Source organism: Strix aluco, chromosome 2 (assembly GCF_031877795.1).
Source record: "Strix aluco isolate bStrAlu1 chromosome 2, bStrAlu1.hap1, whole genome shotgun sequence".
In the NCBI taxonomy this organism is placed as follows: domain Eukaryota; kingdom Metazoa; phylum Chordata; class Aves; order Strigiformes; family Strigidae; genus Strix; species Strix aluco.
In genome coordinates this window covers 62,353,735-62,372,073 of record NC_133932.1, presented here as the reverse complement: position 1 = coordinate 62,372,073, position 18,339 = coordinate 62,353,735, and the positions used below count along the sequence as shown (strand labels likewise).

The 18,339-nt window shown below is 49.8% G+C and overlaps 1 protein-coding gene across 2 annotated transcripts; it reads left to right on the top strand.

The window, feature by feature from the left end:
- Positions 1-2,792: 2,792 nt before the first annotated feature.
- SHOX (SHOX homeobox) lies at positions 2,793-12,963 on the top strand. 2 transcript variants are annotated; one of them, XM_074816903.1, is made up of 5 exons: positions 2,793-3,066; positions 6,441-6,649; positions 11,051-11,108; positions 11,199-11,287; positions 12,718-12,963. In XM_074816903.1, the coding sequence occupies exons 1-5, from the start codon at positions 2,793-2,795 to the stop codon at positions 12,961-12,963; spliced, it is 876 nt and encodes a 291-aa protein (XP_074673004.1). The 2 variants fall into 2 exon arrangements, with proteins under 2 accessions (XP_074673004.1, XP_074673003.1); XM_074816902.1 differs by having other exon boundaries at positions 11,199-11,297; positions 12,692-12,963.
- Positions 12,964-18,339: the final 5,376 nt, after the last annotated feature.

Genomic DNA, 18,339 nt, shown 5'->3' with positions numbered 1-18,339 from the left:
CCCCGCCTGCAGGGCTCCCCCCCGGCCGCCTCCCCGCTGCCGTCGAGGGCGGCGAGTGGTGGTGGGCAGCGTATTGCCACGCCATTTGCGCGCCCGGTGTCTGCCTCGGGCAGAGCTGCGCCCCCGCGGGAGCCGGGGAGGGGGCAACCGGCTTTCCCACCGGGCGCCCCCGCGCTGCCGGGAAGCGGGGAGGGATGGGGAAGGGGGAGGTCAACAGGGCTTTTTTTCCCCTCTGCTTTAGGGGGCTGGTGTTTGCCCCTGTCCATGGCGGCAGGAGCCCCGGCGGGGTCGCCGGGAGAAGCGCGACCCCGCACCCGCGTGGGCTGCAGGCGTGGGTCTGGGCGCAGAGGGGGGGAGGCGGGGAGGAGAGCGGAACGGGGGCGAGAGGGAGGAAAGGGGGGGATCCGGAGGATGGGGAGCAAACTCCGGCAGCTGCTGGAAACCGAAGCGCACCGCGCCGCGCCGGGGCCAGGGAACGGAGTCAGTAAATATTTATCCTTATTTACTGTTTGCTGCGAGGGAGGCAGAGGGAGGCTGGGCACGGGTGGGGGAGTGGTGAGCCGGTGCCGGGCGAGCCGAGGGCTGGGGAAAGTTGCCCCGGCGGCGGCTCGGCCCCGGCGCAGCCCCGCGGAGCCTCTTCCCCGCGGGAGCGGTCGCCCGTGTCCCCGCGTGTGCGTGTGTCCGTGGCACCCTCGCACCGCGCCACCAGCGTGTGCAACAACCCACCATGAGCCCTTCCACACGCGGACGGCGTGAGAGAGGCACAAGCAGCGTGTCGTGCCGGGATCTTTTCTTAGCCATACGTTACTTCCACGTCTATCGTTTGCCTTTATTATTTATGTGGTGCCGTGTGATATACATTAGAGCCTCGGATATGATTGGCGTTTGCGATGACAAGACCTGTTTGTTAAGTTGTAAGGCTTCCTCGGCTCCCTCGCTTGTTAAATGAACTCTGGAGGAAGGATGCCACCGAGACACCACAATATAATAAATGTCAGGGATATCCGCAGTGCCGAGATCAAATGATCAATCCTTGTCCCCTAGATAATCATTTTAAATTCGCACAGGGGGAGATTGATTTTTTTTTAAAGCCCTTTATTAATTGCTTCCTCGATTATTATTTTTTCCCCTCCTCCTGTGGAGGTGTTAACTCTGGTGCTGGGGGCACCTTTGGATTAATTAAACGTATTTTTAGTGTTTTAACGTCCTGCTAATTTTCAGAGCGGTCCCACGCTCCCCCGGAAAAGAAACAATGGCCCTTTGCTCCAGCAAGGAGCCTCCTTGGGTTGCGATTCAGAGCAGGGGGTGGCGTGACGACGAGCTCTGATTATCTCAAACTCGAGGCGAGGGAATGAGAAGGACGTAAAAAGACAAACGACCAGAAGGCAAAATTCCTCCAAATACCAAATAACCCTTCGCGTAAAAGCCCGAGGAGATAGAAATAAATAGCTGGAAAGTCGGCTCCGCGTGAGGATCAAACGGTGCGGAGAGGCGCTAGAAATGCCGGCGCTGTAATCTGGAGATGAATTTCAGGCAGCTATTCAAGCGCACAGAATAATAATTATTCCGGGAGTACAACAAAAATAACAGCAACCTACTAAGAACAAGATGGGAAAATTATTGCCGGTCCTATCTTAAATCCGGCAGGATATGTTTCGTTGAAAGGAGGAAAAAAAATAAAAAAACCAACAAAACAACAAAAAAAAACCCGACTTAATGCGCTATTTGTCGTGTACAAACTCTCGTGTTAACAAATTACCCCTCTGCTGCACGCAGCAGGATAGCTCTACATCCAAAGAAACATTTTAGATTTTAATTTCCCCCAACAGTATCTTCAGACGACATAATAATAGTAAACAAGAAAACAGATCTTACAATGTTTACACGCACCTGGAGAGCCCCCCTACCTCTGGATACACCACCACCCCACCCCACCCCCCCCCCCAGCCAGACACCCCCCTCCAAACCCTCCGAGCACACCGACACGGGTCTCCGAGACACCTCACCACTTGTTTCACTGCAACACGCGTCCCCCTCCGCGCACCCACCCGCCAGAACAGGCAACGCTTTTAAACCAGCATTTTTGGTTCGCCGATTATTTTGACCGTTTAATTAAGCGAAATTAGCTAAATAGCAAATCAGGCAGAATTTCCAACGATTGCAACAAATGCACATCTCCAGCTTTTTATTCATTACCTTTTTTATTGAACACTCATTTTCTTTTCCTCTTGACAGCGATACATTTAATTGCAGAAGCACAGTTATTTCATTAGCTAGGTCCGTTTTTACTCACAGTGTTGCCACGCACAGGATGTCCTTACAATCAATTAAGTCTTCCTCGACTTTCATTTCTGTAACCCATTTACAGAATGCAGATACCTATTTTCGTGTTTGCCTCTTCCCCCCCTCCCTTTTATTCCTCTCTCTCCCTCTCTCTCTCCCCCTCTTTTTCGCTTTCGCCTCTTTGCCTCCCTAAATCAAGGTGCAAAGATGCCAAAGAGTGATGAAATGAAAAGAAAGCCAATTGCTGGACTGAGGTGGGGGAGATAGCTGCTAGGAGTCCGCCTGCGACTATGGAGCAGTCAGTAATTGCTGGAGACAGGGAGAGCTGGGGGTTGGGCTGAGGTAGCCATGTATAAATAGTGTGATCTCAAATTGAAAGGCATAAATAACAGCAGGAGTGATCTAACCCTATACAGCCCATCTTCTACGTGCAAAAACAGCGTGCGGAGGACGGCCACATCTCCGACTGAAAACAAGTGGATCTCTGTGGATAAGATCACCGGGCAGCCATGGAAGAACTTACGGCTTTTGTATCCAAATCTTTCGACCAGAAAAGCAAAGAGAGCAGCAGCGGCAGTGGCAGCAGCAACAAGAAGGAGACGATCACGTACAGGGAAGTTTTGGAGAGTGGGTTGGCTCGCTCTAGGGAGCTTGGAAACTCTGACTCTAACCTGCAGGACATGACCGAGAGCAGCAACCATTGCCCGGTGCATCTTTTCAAAGACCACGTAGAGAGCGACAAGGACAAACTGAAGGAGTTCAGCACGGGCAGGACGGCGGAAGGTAAGAGCGGGGCTGGGCGCCCTCCGCCCCGCGCCCCTTGCCGGCTGCCCCGGCCCCGGCTCCCGTCGCCCCCGGCGCTCCGCAGCGGGGGCGACCGGGCCGCCGCCGCCCCGGCCCCGGCCCCGGGGGCCCCGGAGGGGCGAGCGGGCTCGCCTCCCGCACCCTGCCTCCCTCCTCCGGCCGCCTCCCTCCCGCAGCGGCGGGAACATACGTTTAGAAACGCACATGCCCGCATGCATAACGTGAGCGGAGCCGTGAAAAATAAGTCGCAACTTCGGTGTCGTGTGTGTGTGTGCGTGTGTGTGTGTGCGTGTGTGTGTGTGTGTGTGTCCCCACCCCCCACCCCGCGCCCTGACCCGCCAGCCCCCGTTCGCATCCGAAATCGATCCGGTGTTTTAGGTGTTCACTCGCCCGGGGGAAGGGGGCAGCGCAGGACGTCAGACATTTTTGTCTATCTGGGTATTTTTGTACGAGGAAACCTTGTCCGGGGAGTTTTATTGCCTTGGGAGACCTGTTCTTCCTGCTTCCGGGCCGTCAGGATGCTGCTGCTTCTTCTGGGAGAAAGCTGAATGTGGAGGGGGCTCTCCCTGGGCATTTTGTGTCCGTCAGCCTGTCCTAGCCAGAGGCTGCGGCCGGCGAGGAGGAGGAGGAGGAGAGGAGCGTGGCTGTGGGGGAGCTGCCCGGGCCCGGGTGAAACGGAGCATCCCTGCGGAGAGAGGCACCGGCCGGTCCTGCCGCCTGGCCCCCCGGTCCCCCGCCCGCCCTTGTCACCTGGGCCAGGGCAGCACCGCCTCCCCCCGGGGTGCGGGGACCGCCGGCCGAGGAGGGAAACAGCCGTTCCTTCTTTCAGCGGAAAGAAATTCAAATTAAAAATAATTTTTGAACGAAGCGAGCTAAAACTCCCGCACAGGCTCGCAGGGGAAGGAGAAAATAAAAAGGGCGGGGGGATTAGAAAGTTGAGAAAGTGTCTCTAGGCAAGTTAGACAGGTGGACCTGCCTGGGGAGCTACTGGCTAGCTTGGGGTAATAAAAACCGGTTAATAGGTTGGGGAACAACAACCAGTCTTTCAGCTGTTTCCTACTGTTTGATCTTGTTTAATATAACATTGGGCGAAAGGCAATTTAATTTACAGCCCAAACGCGTATTTAATATCCTCCTCTCTTCCACCCCCTCCCCAAACAGAAGGACCGGGTATAATCACATATTCGTGTACCCGTATTTCTGCACAAGCCAATACTACCCAGCACTGCTGATTTTCCTTCTCTGGTCGAGAAATCGCAAAACGAGAGGGTTCAGTTTAGAGGAATCATTCGCTCAGGAGATGGTTTTAAAAAAATGAAAGCAGGGCATGCTTCAGGAAAAAAAACATCTAAAAAAATACTATAATGCGAACGAACGAAAAAAAGTACATCTCTACTATTCCCCTTTTTCCCTGTGTATCGAAATTCTGGCTTGTATGTTTAGCTAATCTAATCTATGGAGAGGGGCTGGGGGTGGGGATGGAAGGGAGGAGTTGGAAAGAGCTGAGATGCTTGTGACAGTTTAAATTCATGCCAGGTTTCAGTCTAATTTCAACTGATTCCGGCGTGTGATTTCAGTCCCACCGATATGCTAGTTAATATTTCATACCTATCACGGACATGCTGTAGCCTCGGATCTCCGAAAGGAGACAGAGCTTTTGAACGCGCCTAATTTTCCCTAGGCATTTGCTGGGTTAGCACCCTCGTCTTTTCACGCATTTCAGCAGAAATGCGACCAAAACGCCATTAAAACCAACCAGCGAACACCCCCCTCCCGAGGCCAGACCCTTCCCAAAGTTTTAGGCAGCCGATATCCAGCCCGGAGCAGGAGCCGGGGAGCCCGGAGGAGCGATAACGGGCCAGGGACAGTTTTCATTTCGGAAGTGAAAAACGAGCGCTTCGGCTTGGGTCCCCGCCTTGCTTGGGCACAGATGCAGTTCAGGACTTTTTATTACGTTAAATTAACTTACGATTTGCAGTTAGTCATTTGCATTTTGGGATACCCATAAGTATGTATATAGGTTAATATATATGTGCATGTGCACATTTGTGTGTGTGTGTGTATACATACATACATATGTATGTATATAAAATCCGTGTTTCTTTGGTGAGGGAAAAGGATTTAATTCGGGATCATCTGCAGATGTGGCTTTCACCCCCAGCCCCACACCGCCCAGAAGGTGAAGCAGGACAAAGGAGGCAGCCGGAGCGGGCTGGGTCCTGGGACTCTGCTGGTGCCCGCCCTGGATGCGCGCCCCGGCGGGGGGGGCCCGGGCGGGCAGAGGGGCCCGGGGAACCGGTTCAGTGTCCAGAGGTGTCCCCTGCTCCAGCACCTCTCCTCTTTTCGTTTTAAAAGAGGACCGGTGCTTTAGGCTGCCTAGCATTAAGGAAAACGGGGGGAAAAAAAAAAAAAAAAAAAAAAAAAAAAAAAGGAAAAAGGAGGAAAGAAAGATAATTTGCCAAAGCAAAAAAAAATTCTCTCCCTCCCCCCAACCAATACAAAAAAAGGATAACTGTTTTCCCCCGCTGCCTCCGCAGCCCTCCGCCCGGGACAAGCTCGCCCCGAGGCCTCTGGGGCTCCATGAGGGCTGGGGAGGGCAGTGGGTGTGTGTTCACTGCTTTGGAGGGGCTGGGGGGCACCCACGGTCCCTGAGTCCGGTGCCCCGCGCTGGGCCGTGCAGGCCCGCCACCCCGGGGGTTTCCACCCGCCGGCAGGTATTTTGGGGAAAGGAGGGGTGTTAAGGGGGAGAAGGACAGGCGTCTCGGTCTCAGGCCCATGGAAAGTTTCTTTTACGAGGCAAATATTTTCACCGTGGCTTCACCATGACAGCGGTGGGGAGCTTCTTGCATAACCCTCTTTACTTCGCGAGAAAACGGCAAGGGAGAAACCCCCTTCCCCCGCCTCTTCCCCACGCCTGGAGGTATCGGAGGGCCGGCGGTTTCCCCCCCAGCCCCTTCCCCGAACTGCCCGTGCCAACCGGCGGCACGGCTTCCTCCTCGCCCTGCAAAGAAAATAAAATTATATTGATGGATATATTTTTTCTGGTGGGGCATCGGCCAGGCAAGGCAGCGTGACTCCCTCCTTCCCTCTCCCTCCCTCGGCCCGGAGCTGGCAGCGGGGCTCAGCCCGAGCCGGTGCCCCCCGGCCCGGCCCGGTCCCAGCCCCGCTCGCCCCTCCGGCCTGCCGAGGCCGGCCCGGGGACCCCCCTCCCGCCCGCCGGTTGCCCCCACAGGTTGCGCTGAGTTTGGGGAGGAAAAGAAGGGAGGGGGGAGACCCCCGTGTGCTGCGGAGAGAAACTTCGGCGAGGTGCGAGGGGGGGCTTAGTGTCGTTTTCCCCTTCCCCCTCCCGGCAGGGATCTACGAGTGCAAAGAGAAGAGGGAAGATGTGAAGTCAGAAGATGAAGATGGGCAGACCAAGCTCAAACAAAGGAGAAGCAGAACCAATTTCACACTAGAGCAGCTGAATGAGCTGGAAAGACTTTTTGATGAGACTCACTATCCGGATGCCTTCATGAGGGAGGAACTAAGCCAGAGGCTGGGACTGTCTGAAGCTAGGGTTCAGGTAAGAGAAAGGCTCTGTTCCTGGAAACGTCCTCACCTCACTTCCTAACTGCCAGCGGATCCTAGCACAGTGCCCCGTTTCATCCAAATCGGGGAGGTGAAGGCAGAGACGACACGTGTGATGGGGAAGCTGTTTGCAACTCCGCTCTACCTGTCCTGCCAAACACTAATTCTGCTCTGGGAATATCTGCCCGTGCCTTGCATTTCATAGGAAGGTGGTTTGGTTTTTTTGTTTGTTTGTTTGTTTGTTTGTTTGTTTTCTTTTTTGGGTGGGGGTGGGGGTGGTGTGGTGATACTGTTGACAAGTCTCTAATAACCGAGCAACTCGCTATTTTAAAAAAAATATTGTATTTTTCCTTGCAAAGGTGCCATTAGCCCTCTCTTAATCCTCATTTTCTTCCCCCTCCTTCTTTTATGGGGCCGTTATGGGAAAAAAAAGCCCAGAAAACAATCGCCGTGAATAAGGCTAGACGGTTTGGGTGCTGAGGGACGGGATTAGCCAGAGCCGGGGGAAAGGTGCCCGCGCAGCAAGCGTATGAATGCATGGCACCCCATCTGGTGGAGTCTCCCCCCGAGCCGCCCATCCCGCTTCAGATACAGCTAAATACCAATTAGCCTTCGAAACCTTGAAAATAGGTCCGCGCCGCTGTAGTTCTTGGGGCCATCAGAGCCGTCTGCTTGGGTGGCTCCATATTGATTATTTGAAAATTCGGTTTTCGGTTTGATGCAGGGGAAAAATACACCCCACCCCCCTTAAATGCCTAGGGAATGCCTCCCCAAAACAGATGTCGTATTAAAAAAAACCCCAACCCAAACCTAGAAATAATTAGTAAGATCGACCTGTGGCTCTCTGAGCAGGCCTAGAGCAGGAGAAACCTGGAGGAAATCCCTTCTTGGGTTATAACTCTGTGCTTGGCCTAACAGACCCAATCAAAACCAAAACCCAAGAAGAGAAAGTCACCAGGCCAACCCCTCCACCCAACAAAACGCCTTCGTACCCTGGAGATGAGAGATGCGCATGCATATGTATATCCGCCTATACATGTGTGTGCGCGTGGGTACATATAGGTGCGGGTGTGGCTGTGTGGGCACAGGTGGACGCCTCCGTGGCTCCTCTCACCCCCAGAACACAGCGGGAGGGCAAGAAATACAGCTCCGAGCTGGAGTGGGGAGAGGGGTCGGCTTGTCCCCCTCCTTAAACTCAACCCACCAGGGAAAGCCAACCGGCGGGGTCCCGCTCCCCGGGACCGGCTCAGTAGGGCTTTGCCTGAGTAAGCGACTATCTCGTTTTAAACAACTGCCTCTTGGAGGCATTTCCCGAAACGAATAGACTAGCTAGGCTCTTTTCTTTTTTGTTTTGGTTTGTTTCTGTTTTTTTGTGGGTTTGTTGGGGGTTTTTTTGTTTTGTTTTTTTGTTTCTTAAAGGCTCTTTTCTCCCCTCAGCTCCTATCTCTCTCGGTATAAACTGAACTGGGTGAGAGATGGGGCCAGGCACATGCCCTAGGAAGGGCGGCTTGCAGGGGATATTGGAGGGGTTCAGAGTGCTGTTGGCCTACTTTCTCCTGGAAGATTGATCTAACCACACCATATAAATTAATGAAAAGATTAAACTTTTGCTGAAGGGGACATCAACTCTTATGTCATCTTCCCAGATCTTCTTACTTGGGCTCTGTAATATCTTTCCAAGGCCTTGATGTACTGTTTCTATAAAAATAAATTACTTGTAATTGAATTCTGCACTCTTTCTTTCAAGTACTTTATTACTGAGCAGCACCTTAACAGGATGTTCATAGTTACAGGAAAATTGGTGCTTCAAGTGCTTACAGATCTTAAAACAGCACCCCCCCCCCCCCAAAAAAAAAAAAAAAAGAAAAAAAGTAAAAAAAAAGAGGATACTGATTCAGGCGGAGATTATGAGAAAGATTAAAAAAATTAATAAATTTAATCATTTTACAAAAGAGGTTTGCACGGATGAAAATAAAACTACAAGTAAAAGAAATATCAAGAGGGAAAAGAGGAGAAATGGATAATTAATTAGAAAATAAGCAGAGAGCTTGATATCCATCAATAAATAGAAATGGAAAAAAGGGAGGAGAAGGGGGAAAAGAGAAAGGTGGTTTTTTTAATACTTTCAGAATTGTTCTCTAATTCCTATCTGAACCGCTTTGTCCCTTGCTGTTAAAGGATATAGTTTCAATTTAGTGTGGAAATTTGCTGTAAATAAATTGAAGCTCCTATGGTAGCTAGTCCTTATTAACCTTTTATTTTTAGTGTTGTACTGGAAACTCATATCACCCAGCTGTCAGGGTTATAATTGAAAGTTATGAGACCATAGTGAGGAGCAGGCAGTAATTCAATTACAACAAATATCTTTGGGTTTATGGTGCAGGGCTAAATTAAATGTCATTATTCACTGTCTCTAATGGAAATCAAAAGGAAATCAGATTAGAGCATTTGTGAAAGAAATCACTGAGTGATCCTTAATGAAGAAATAACTGTCTAAAACAGTGTACTGTGCTTTACTTAGCATATTCATGACTAATTGGAATTGATCGTGAATCACACCAAGCCTGATTTATTATCGCTTAACGCAGTGGCTAATTCATCACTTTTATTCCTCATAACCTTATTTTTTCGTAGCTAAAGGGAAAGGGCACTTCGTTTTCCAGATTTAAATATAATTTCTGTTTGAAAGATGTTCTGATTTGCAAGAGAAGTTGTTTAAACGCTGCTTAAATTCCTCCTGACAATTTATACTCCTTGGGGGGGGGGGGGGGGGGGGGCGTGGGGAACACACACAAGGAGATTTCCTGCAAGGATTTACAACCGTAAAAAGACGTGTTATTGTCGCTACAGCACGATGATATTTTGCATGCTTGCATTTAAAAAAAAAATATATATATGAATCCCTGACGGCCCGGTTAAAAGGAGAAGCGTTGCACGTTGTTAATATTTGCGTGTTGCTCGTAGGGAAGAACAGGCTTGTGCCGTGCTGCGCGTTTCAGGGCAGCGGGGCAGCAGCGGTGCCCGGGTACCGCGGGGGGGCTGCGCTAGCGCCCAGCCGGCGGGGAGCGGGAGCGCTCCGTCGGTCGCTCCGTCGGTCGCTCCGTCCCCGCAGCCGCCCGCCCGCTGCGCGCTCCCTCCCCGGCCACCCCAGGCAGGAAAACCTGTGCTCCGAGTCAAAGAAGGCCAATTCCTACTTAAGAAAATCACTGAGGTACCCGAGGTAATTAATGCCTTTGGAAGCCTTTCTTTGCACTAATTACTCCGTTGTAAATGACCATCATTAAGGCAATTGAAGAAAGCTTGAAGGGAAAATTTGATGTAGGAAGTGCAGTTAGTATTAATTAACCGTATGATCTCTTGGCAAGTGCAAGAACATCAAAGGTTGTAGGTGTTTACTTTGCTACAAGATTTTATCAGCGGTGAAAGTCAATGTTTGTCCGTATTCGGTAGGTTTTGGTGTAAGGATAAGGGTCCGCAAAACACGGTGGTCCGTGCCTCTGACGGCCCTTCGGGGAGAGCTGCTAAACCAAGCGCCTCGGAAGGGGGAAAGTAACGGCGGTCTGAAGTGCCTCTGGAAAAGAGACAGGGGAGGCGCAGCGGCAACTGCAAGTTTGCGCTGGTTTTTGAGTCAGAATTGGGGCAGGATTATTGGATTACAGGCACTTCTCGGGTAGGGGCATAAACCCTTCTTTACACCCCAGCCCTCAAAGGTGCTGCTTTTGTCGGTCCAGAATTCTACAGAAGCGAGTTTTGTTTTCTTTTAACGTTTGTGAAGCGGGGAATGATTCAGCCCCTTTGTGCAAGTTCAGTATCTCGCATCTTCTCTGGGGTCTTCGCGGTTTCCAAGCCCAGCTCAGCAGAGAGCAGACGGCCCTGTCGCTCGGGGGCCAGACCCCGGAGCCTGACCTGCCGCACGCTGGCTGTCCCCGGGCTGCTGAGGTGTGATTGGAAAGGGAGCCAGGGTCCCACCCGGCCCGCCTGTGGGCTTATTTTAAGTGTTCGTGGGCGCGGCCCCTCGCTCTGGACGGGTGGCACAAGGACCGCCACTGCCCGCCCGCGGAACACGGGGCCCTCGGAGACTCAGTGCCAAGCGGCGGCGCCCGGTCTCCCCGGCTGCGAGGGCACTTCTCATGGCCGAGGTTCAGCTCCCGCTGAGAAACCCCACCAAAGAGCAGGATCCCCCCCCAAACAGTCCCACGGAGAAGGGCTCACTCCGCCTGGGGCTGAGCTCTCCCCCTCGGCTGCTCCCGAGGAGAGACCTCGGCAAAGTTGTGGAGTCCCTCACCTCTCCTCTCCACCCCAAGCCCCCAAGATAATCCTCTGTTAGCAGCTGCCTAGTCTACCTCCATTTTTGTTGTGTTTTTTGTTTGTTTTTGTTTGCTCTTTCTTTCCACAGGTCTGGTTCCAGAACAGGAGAGCAAAGTGCCGAAAGCAGGAAAACCAGATGCACAAAGGTGGGTAAGGGGTGCCGGTCAGTCGGGGGGTGGCGGCCGCCGAGCCCCGGGGCGCCTTCGCCGCTCACCCGGCCCTGTCTCTCCCCGCAGGTGTGATCCTGGGAACCGCCAGCCATTTAGACGCCTGCAGAGTGGCCCCCTATGTGAATATGGGAGCCCTGAGGATGCCTTTCCAACAGGTAGTTAGCTCCGGTTTTATTTTCCTTTCCCCCGGCAAGCTCCGACCCCCGTTCGTTTGCACCGGAGGAAGCCGGACACGTTTACAAGTGCCATTTATATAGAAGTTGGCACGTATTAAAAACAGGCTGTAAAACTTCGTGAAGGAGCCCCCGCCCGGCTGCCGGGAGCGCAGCGTCCCTCGGGCCCGGGGAGGGGGCCGAGCGGGGGGTCCCGCCGCCCCGGGAGGCGCCGCCGGTGCTAAGGGTCCCCCCCCGCCGCCGTCCGATGGGCTGGCACACGCCTCCGGGGCCGCCCGCAGACGTGGCAAAGGCGGGCTGACCTCCCGGGGGCGCGTCGCCTTGCCGGGGCGGCTGGGCCAAGCCCGCCCGCACCCCGCGGGGACAGAGCGGCCCGGTCCCGAGTCGCCCGGGGGGCTTCGCTCCCCGCCCGGCGCCGGGAGGGCGCTGCGGGAGGAGGGGGTGTCTGTGTGTCCCGCTCGGTGGGCGAAAGCGTGAGGGGGAAAGACTCTGCGGACCCTTGAGCTGTCGTTCTCCCCCTCCTCCTCAGGCGGGCTGTGGAGGCCTGACCTTTTCCGATGGAGGAGGAGGCCGCCCGGGCCGGGGGGAGGCTTCTCCCCGCCGCGCTGGCCAGCCGGGACCGGGGCAGGAGCGGAGCCCGGGGGGAGGCCGCTGGGGGAAACCGGGACGAGGGGGATGAAATTCCGTCCCATTTCCAGCCACCCCCTCCCCGCTGCCTGTAACTTCCCCCCCCCCCTTTTTTTTTTTTTTTTGTCAATTAATGTGGGAATCGATTTTTCCCAGCCCAAAGGGACCCTCCACCACCTTCTCCGTCTCGGAGACACGTGGAGCTGACAGATTAATTGTATTGATTTTTAAAAGACATATTTGGACCAAAATAATTAAATACATAAATAAACTCTCCCCCACTCCTCCCCAAACCTACCCCGAGCTGAAATCTCTCAGTCAACCCAACGTGTTTGTGTAGGTCGAGAAAGCTCCAAAGCAAACACCAGCCCGGTATATAAGGGACCCATGGCCAAAGAGTTTTTAGCAAGGTATAAATAAACATCCCTGGAAAAAAAAAGAAAAAAAAAAAAGAAAAAAATTAGCTATTTAGCGCTTGTTGGCGCCCGTGCGTTGGGCCGCGTATTTATTTTATTTTACTTATTTTTTTAAACGTGAGGGGGGTTAAGGGTGTCTCTGTGCCCCGGCGAAGCGCGGCGCGGAGATGCGCGGCGCGCCCGCCCCGCCCCTGCGCGCGGGGGCTCCGCGAACAAGTTGCTCTTTCAGCCGCCGGGCTCCCGGGAAGGGCGGGCGGTGGGAGGCGGGAGGCGGCCGGTCCCGCGGCGGCGCGTGGGGGGGGGGGGGGTCTGTCTCTCTGACGCCGTGTCCGTCTGTCTGTCCGTCCGTCCGTCCGTGCCGCCGCCCAGGTCCAGGCGCAGCTGCAGCTGGAGGGCGTGGCCCACGCGCACCCGCACCTGCACCCGCACCTGGCGGCCCACGCGCCCTACCTGATGTTCCCGCCGCCGCCCTTCGGGCTGCCCATCGCCTCCCTGGCCGAGTCCGCCTCCGCCGCCGCCGTGGTGGCCGCCGCCGCCAAGAGCAACAGCAAGAACTCCAGCATCGCCGACCTGCGGCTGAAGGCCCGGAAGCACGCCGAGGCCCTGGGGCTCTGACACGCTTCGGACGAGCCCCCCCACCCCACCCCTCCCCGCCACACCCCTCCCCGGGTGCCCGCGGCGGGCGGGCGTGTGGGTGACCCGCACGGACCGCCGCTCTGCCCCGCACCCCCCCCCTTCCTCCTCCTCCTCCTCCCCTCCGGCGCTCCGGGCTGCTCTGCCGCCTTCTCTTCTTTTTGTTACTTCTTTTTTTTGGGGCGTTTTGTTTTTGTTTTGGTTGTTTTTTAAATTTCTTTCCCCTTTCCCAAGGTCTGCGAGCGCCCGGCGGCAGCCCTCCTCCCGCCGCTTATCCTCGCCATCTCGCCCCCAGGGACTCGGCGGCCGGGGGAGCCGGGCGAAGAGGGGGGTGGTCCCGGCGGCCGGTGGCGCTGTGTGGCGCGGTGGGGACTCTCCGCCCGCCGCGGGGCGAGGGCGAGCACACGGGCGGGCACACACACTCACACCCACCCCCGCGCAGCAAACACGCACCCACGAGTCAGAGACTCCGCGGAGGATAAAGTAGGTGGGAGGAGAGAGAAAGGAAAGTTAAAAAAAACCACACACACACAGAAAAAGGAGAAAAAAAAAAAAAAAGAAAGGAAACGATCTCTAAATTATGTTAATCTGTGAACATTGGGGACACTTCGGATTTTTTGACCCTGGCAAAAGTGATCGCTCCAGCATAACGTCATCTGCTGCTGTCAGTTTTGCTACCTTGTGCATGTGTCTAACTAAACACGTTTTGAAGATCAGAAATATATTAGAACGAAACTAAACAAAACAAATAGTAATAATAATAAATAATAAATCCTTGGGGCTGGTCTCCATTAAAGATGACATTTCTTTGTTGCCAACAGTATTATTTCACTGCCATGAATCTCTTCCATCACTGAGGAGCTGCTGCTGCAGAACTGGTTTGAATTTAAATGTGGAATTTCAGATCTGAGGCAAGGCAGTTTTTTTTTTTCTTTTCTTTCCAAAAAAAAAAAAAAGCAGCAATAACAAAAAATGTGCATCTCAAACGGCTATGTCCTTTGAAATGAGAAAAAGAGAGAGACTAGAATTTACTAATTGTTAGTGATAACTTGAAAGATGGGAACAATAAGAAATGCACCTGTTTTGCCAGAATCACCTGAACTCAATGAGATGCATTGTGCCATAGAAACAGGTCAATTTTTCTAATTTTTTTCTTTTTTTTTTTTTCCAAATGTCTGGATCTTTGAATCAAAATCTTGCTGTTTTACAGGATGTAGAAAGAATGACTTATACAACAAAGATGGACATATGGTTTTAAGGCATAATACTGATGCAGCATTAATTTTAGTGAAATGCAATTAAGTGCAGTAAAGTGCAATACTGTAAATATTATAGATTAAAAAAAAAATAGCCGTACTTATTCTGTTAATAACCAATTCTGCAAGAACCATAACTTAAGTCCTTTATGCTCAGACTGGTGCATTGCAGCTTCTTGCCAAAATGACAGTCTGAGTCTTCTATGAATGGATAAAGTTGTATGCATCACATATGGGAAAAGGTAGATGCCATGATTTCTAGTTGAGTTAATGTGCCATATTTCTGGGAAGTAAGCTGAAAAGTCTGTATGACGCTTTTGCAATCATTTTAAGTAAAGAAAAAAACAGAAAACCGACCCACAGAAGTGTTTTGTAGAGGTGGACAAGTTCAATATTTGGCCATTTTAATTTCGGCCTGTGATTTAGACACAGAGTCTTAAGCCAATGCTTAAGCAAAATAAATCCAGTATCTAGTATAAATCCAGAAAGGATGGGGAGTAGGGAACTCCTTTAAATCGTGTTACCAAAGTGTCTGGGTTTACTGAGACACCCCCCCCCCCCCTCCCCCCTTTTATGCTATTCACTTCTAATTAGTTTATGATATCTTTTTTCCTTTTTTTTTTTTTTTTTTTTAATTTTTGGTGGGGAGGAGAGAGGAAGGTACAAATATTGGTCTTGTCTACAACTAACAAGATAGCTATTTGTTGCCTTTGCCACCAAGGCCTCTGTTGATGAAAGGTTATCCTCTCAATAGTACCGTTATTAAGCCTGCTTTTTATGTCTCGTTTAGCAATCCATTACTAGTTTTGGCTTTTGCTGGTATTTATCAAATCCAAATATTACTGTAGGACAAAAATTCATGCTGTAGATAAAGTTTAGACACTTGTCTTCTTTTTTTGTTTCTCCTTCAAGTTTTGATATTTTCTTGCAAGCAAAATTTCTGAAATGTCAAAGTTGTGCCATTTCCCTTCTATTTATTATGTGAGAAGTAGTTATATTTTGGATTTGCTAGAGCTGATAAATGTTACCTGCCTTTTCTACCTCTCTGTGAAAGCCCAGTACCTTTTTAAAGCAAGGCCAAAATATTAAGGTAGTGATACTTGTTATTGAGAAATACGGACAAAAATCTCAGGCAATGAACAGTTTCTTATTGAAACAAAATATTACCTAGAAAGTAAAACATTATTCATGATGATGCATGAATTTCTGGCTAAAATAAGAAATATTTGGAATGGTTCCAGCAATTCTAACATGCAGATCTGAAAAATAATAAACATTACTACAGAGATGCTTTAGGCTATTACGAGTAACCTGTTGTACTGGATACCCACAGCCATCGAATGAGAATTTGATACACAGTGTTGAAGATCGAAGGCATAGAACGTTTGATTGAGCAGGGACTTCTTGTTATTTGTACCTGTTATCTAACTGTGACCTTTTGAATCCTCTGTTGAGAGTTTAAGAGAGGCTTATGTGATTTTCTCAGTCCTGTGCTGGACTTTCGCAAAGGAGTGATTTTCACCCTCCAACAATTCCCTAGAATGAACTCAGTTGAAGCTGTAGGTTTGGGATCTGAATTTTCTCAGGCATCTTCTAACTGAGGCTGTGACATGCTACCAATCTTACAGTGTTCCAGGATGCTTGTACAGTATGCATCCACCTCATATCAGCAGGAGTAACTTTTCCAACTTTGCTGTTTTACTAGGTGCCAACACAGCAAAAATGCTTGTAGATTTCTCTCAGAGATTTTGCTACACACAGCTTCTTTCTTGTATTCAGAAAATAGCGGTAATGTGAATACGGTTCCCTGCTAACATGAAACAAGGCTGGTAGTGTAGCATACATCTTTCCAGAATGAAAAATTGTTACCGTTTCTTCTGATTGCTTTCAATGGATGTCTCAAGGACAGTCTTGCCCTCTACTGCAGAAGGGAAGAAGGTGGCAAGATTTATCAGCTTAGCCTGTTTTGAAGGAGGTACCACAGATCAGCCTGGGGAGAGGGGCAGGGTGTTGTGTGAATCTACCAAGGTGCTTCATGCTGCTCTTGCATTTCATTTAGCATGAAAGGAAATGCAAAGGTGAACTGTACAAGGGTTGTAGCTGAAACTGGTTCTGTTTTGCTTATTTCTTGAGTGGGCCAATTGCATCAGTGATGGTATAAAAGCTTTGCCTTATTTTGGATGATGTGTGCAGGTGGCCTCTTCTTGCCATCCTTACATCCCTGAGAAGAAATGAGGAGTCCTACCTGGGCTACCATGTACTGGACTGTACTTTTCACTGAGCGTAAGTCACTGTGGCTCCATTCACCACGTGGAGCTCCGGTGATCCATACAAGTTGAGAATCTGGACCAAAGCGTCTACTCCATCTCTGTTGATGTGTGGTCTTTTTTTTTTTTTTTTTTGTGTTTCTTTAATTATTTTTCTTGAGGAGGTTGGAGGTTGAAGATAAGATAGTCAAGGTCCTGAGGTGCTTATTAAAGTTTAAAAGTGTTGTAATTGTTTTAGATTCTCAGGCATGCCAAGCCTCATTTATTGTCCACCATCATCCAGCCTCATCTTTGTGTAATCCTTCATTTGGAAAATGTGAGATTTCCAAGATTATCAGAACAGCGGATGCTGGGCAGAATTTCCTTGAAGGAGGCCTTCATTTAGTGTATGTGGATTGCTAAGGAATCTTTCTCAAAACTTTGGTCTTGTATTTGAAAAAAACTGTGAATGAATGCCAAATGAGTAATGCTGTTTATAAACAAGTCTATAAAAAAAGGCTTTATGCATTACATGGGCCCCTTTATAATGGAAAAAGTAGTCTCTGATTTTTTTGGAACTGTCAAATAAGCTTAAGTGCTTCATCCATTTGTATCAAAATAGCAAGCTGACTCCATGGTTCATTTTTATTGACTTGGAAATCTGTGAAAAAAATTATACTGGAAGGTTTTTTTGCTTAGTAGGGTCATATAGATGTAGTGACATTTTGGTTAATATCATAATACTTAGCACTTATATAATGTTTATCTGCAAAGCACTGTATAAATGTTTATTATTTAATCCTCACCCATTATGAAGTAGGTAAGAATTATTATCCCTATTTTTGTAGAAATTAAGGCATATAAATCAAGGGCCAGGTTCCATCACCCACTGTCAGCACTGAGTATTATTACTTTTGTTTTCATAATGTAGCAACATCCTCCAGATCGTAATCTGACATGAACTTTGTGGTGCTAGACACCTTTCGAAACTCTAAGTAGCAGAGGCCCTGCTCCAAGAAATTTAAACTCCGTACCTGACTTCAGCAACAAGTCTTAAAGGGAACATTGAATGTGATTCAGAGTGGCAGAATGTGTCTGTGAGTTATTTCCACAGAACACGACGTTACTGCCCAATCCTCTGACCCCGTACGTCAGTGGGAATTTGGTTTATGACTCGGTGGGGCTGAGTTGCAGCAGTGCTAAGACTAGAACCAAAAATCCGAGTTCCCAACAGCATGCACAAATTGCTAGAAAACCCCAATTTCTGACTTCCCCTACTATAAATTTTTCACACAAACCAAGTGTGCTGATGTCAATTCTTTGCATGCTTTATCTGCTATATCTTTTAGTCCTATGTTTGTCTATAAAATAATAATAAGACATGATTTTGAATTGACATAACATTGACACATTGGGACTGTTGACTCCAATACAATAGACATGTAGTCCTACGGAAATCCAGATCCCTAAGGCAAACCCAGGTTATGAATTATTTTTTTTTGTGACAAAAATTACGCATGTTTTCTGCTCTTTTAAATGTGCTAGGCAAAATAAATTGTTTCTTTTTTTAAACAGACAATTTTAGTTTTTGGAGACGTTATTACTTTGGAGGTGGCAGGCTTTTTCCCCCTTCAGTTTGAGGAAAAATTTCAAAGTATAGGAAAAATAGATTACACATCTTTCTTAGAAATGTGTTTATTTTTATAATATCTAATATCTAATGATCCAGGTGGTGTCCTTGTGATTGCTAATTGTACTCAACTCTATAAAGTGCACACAACCAATATGATTGGAAATTTTTTGTGTTCCTGGTTAAAAAGGATGATCGAAGCACCCCACTCCTCATCTGTAAGCAG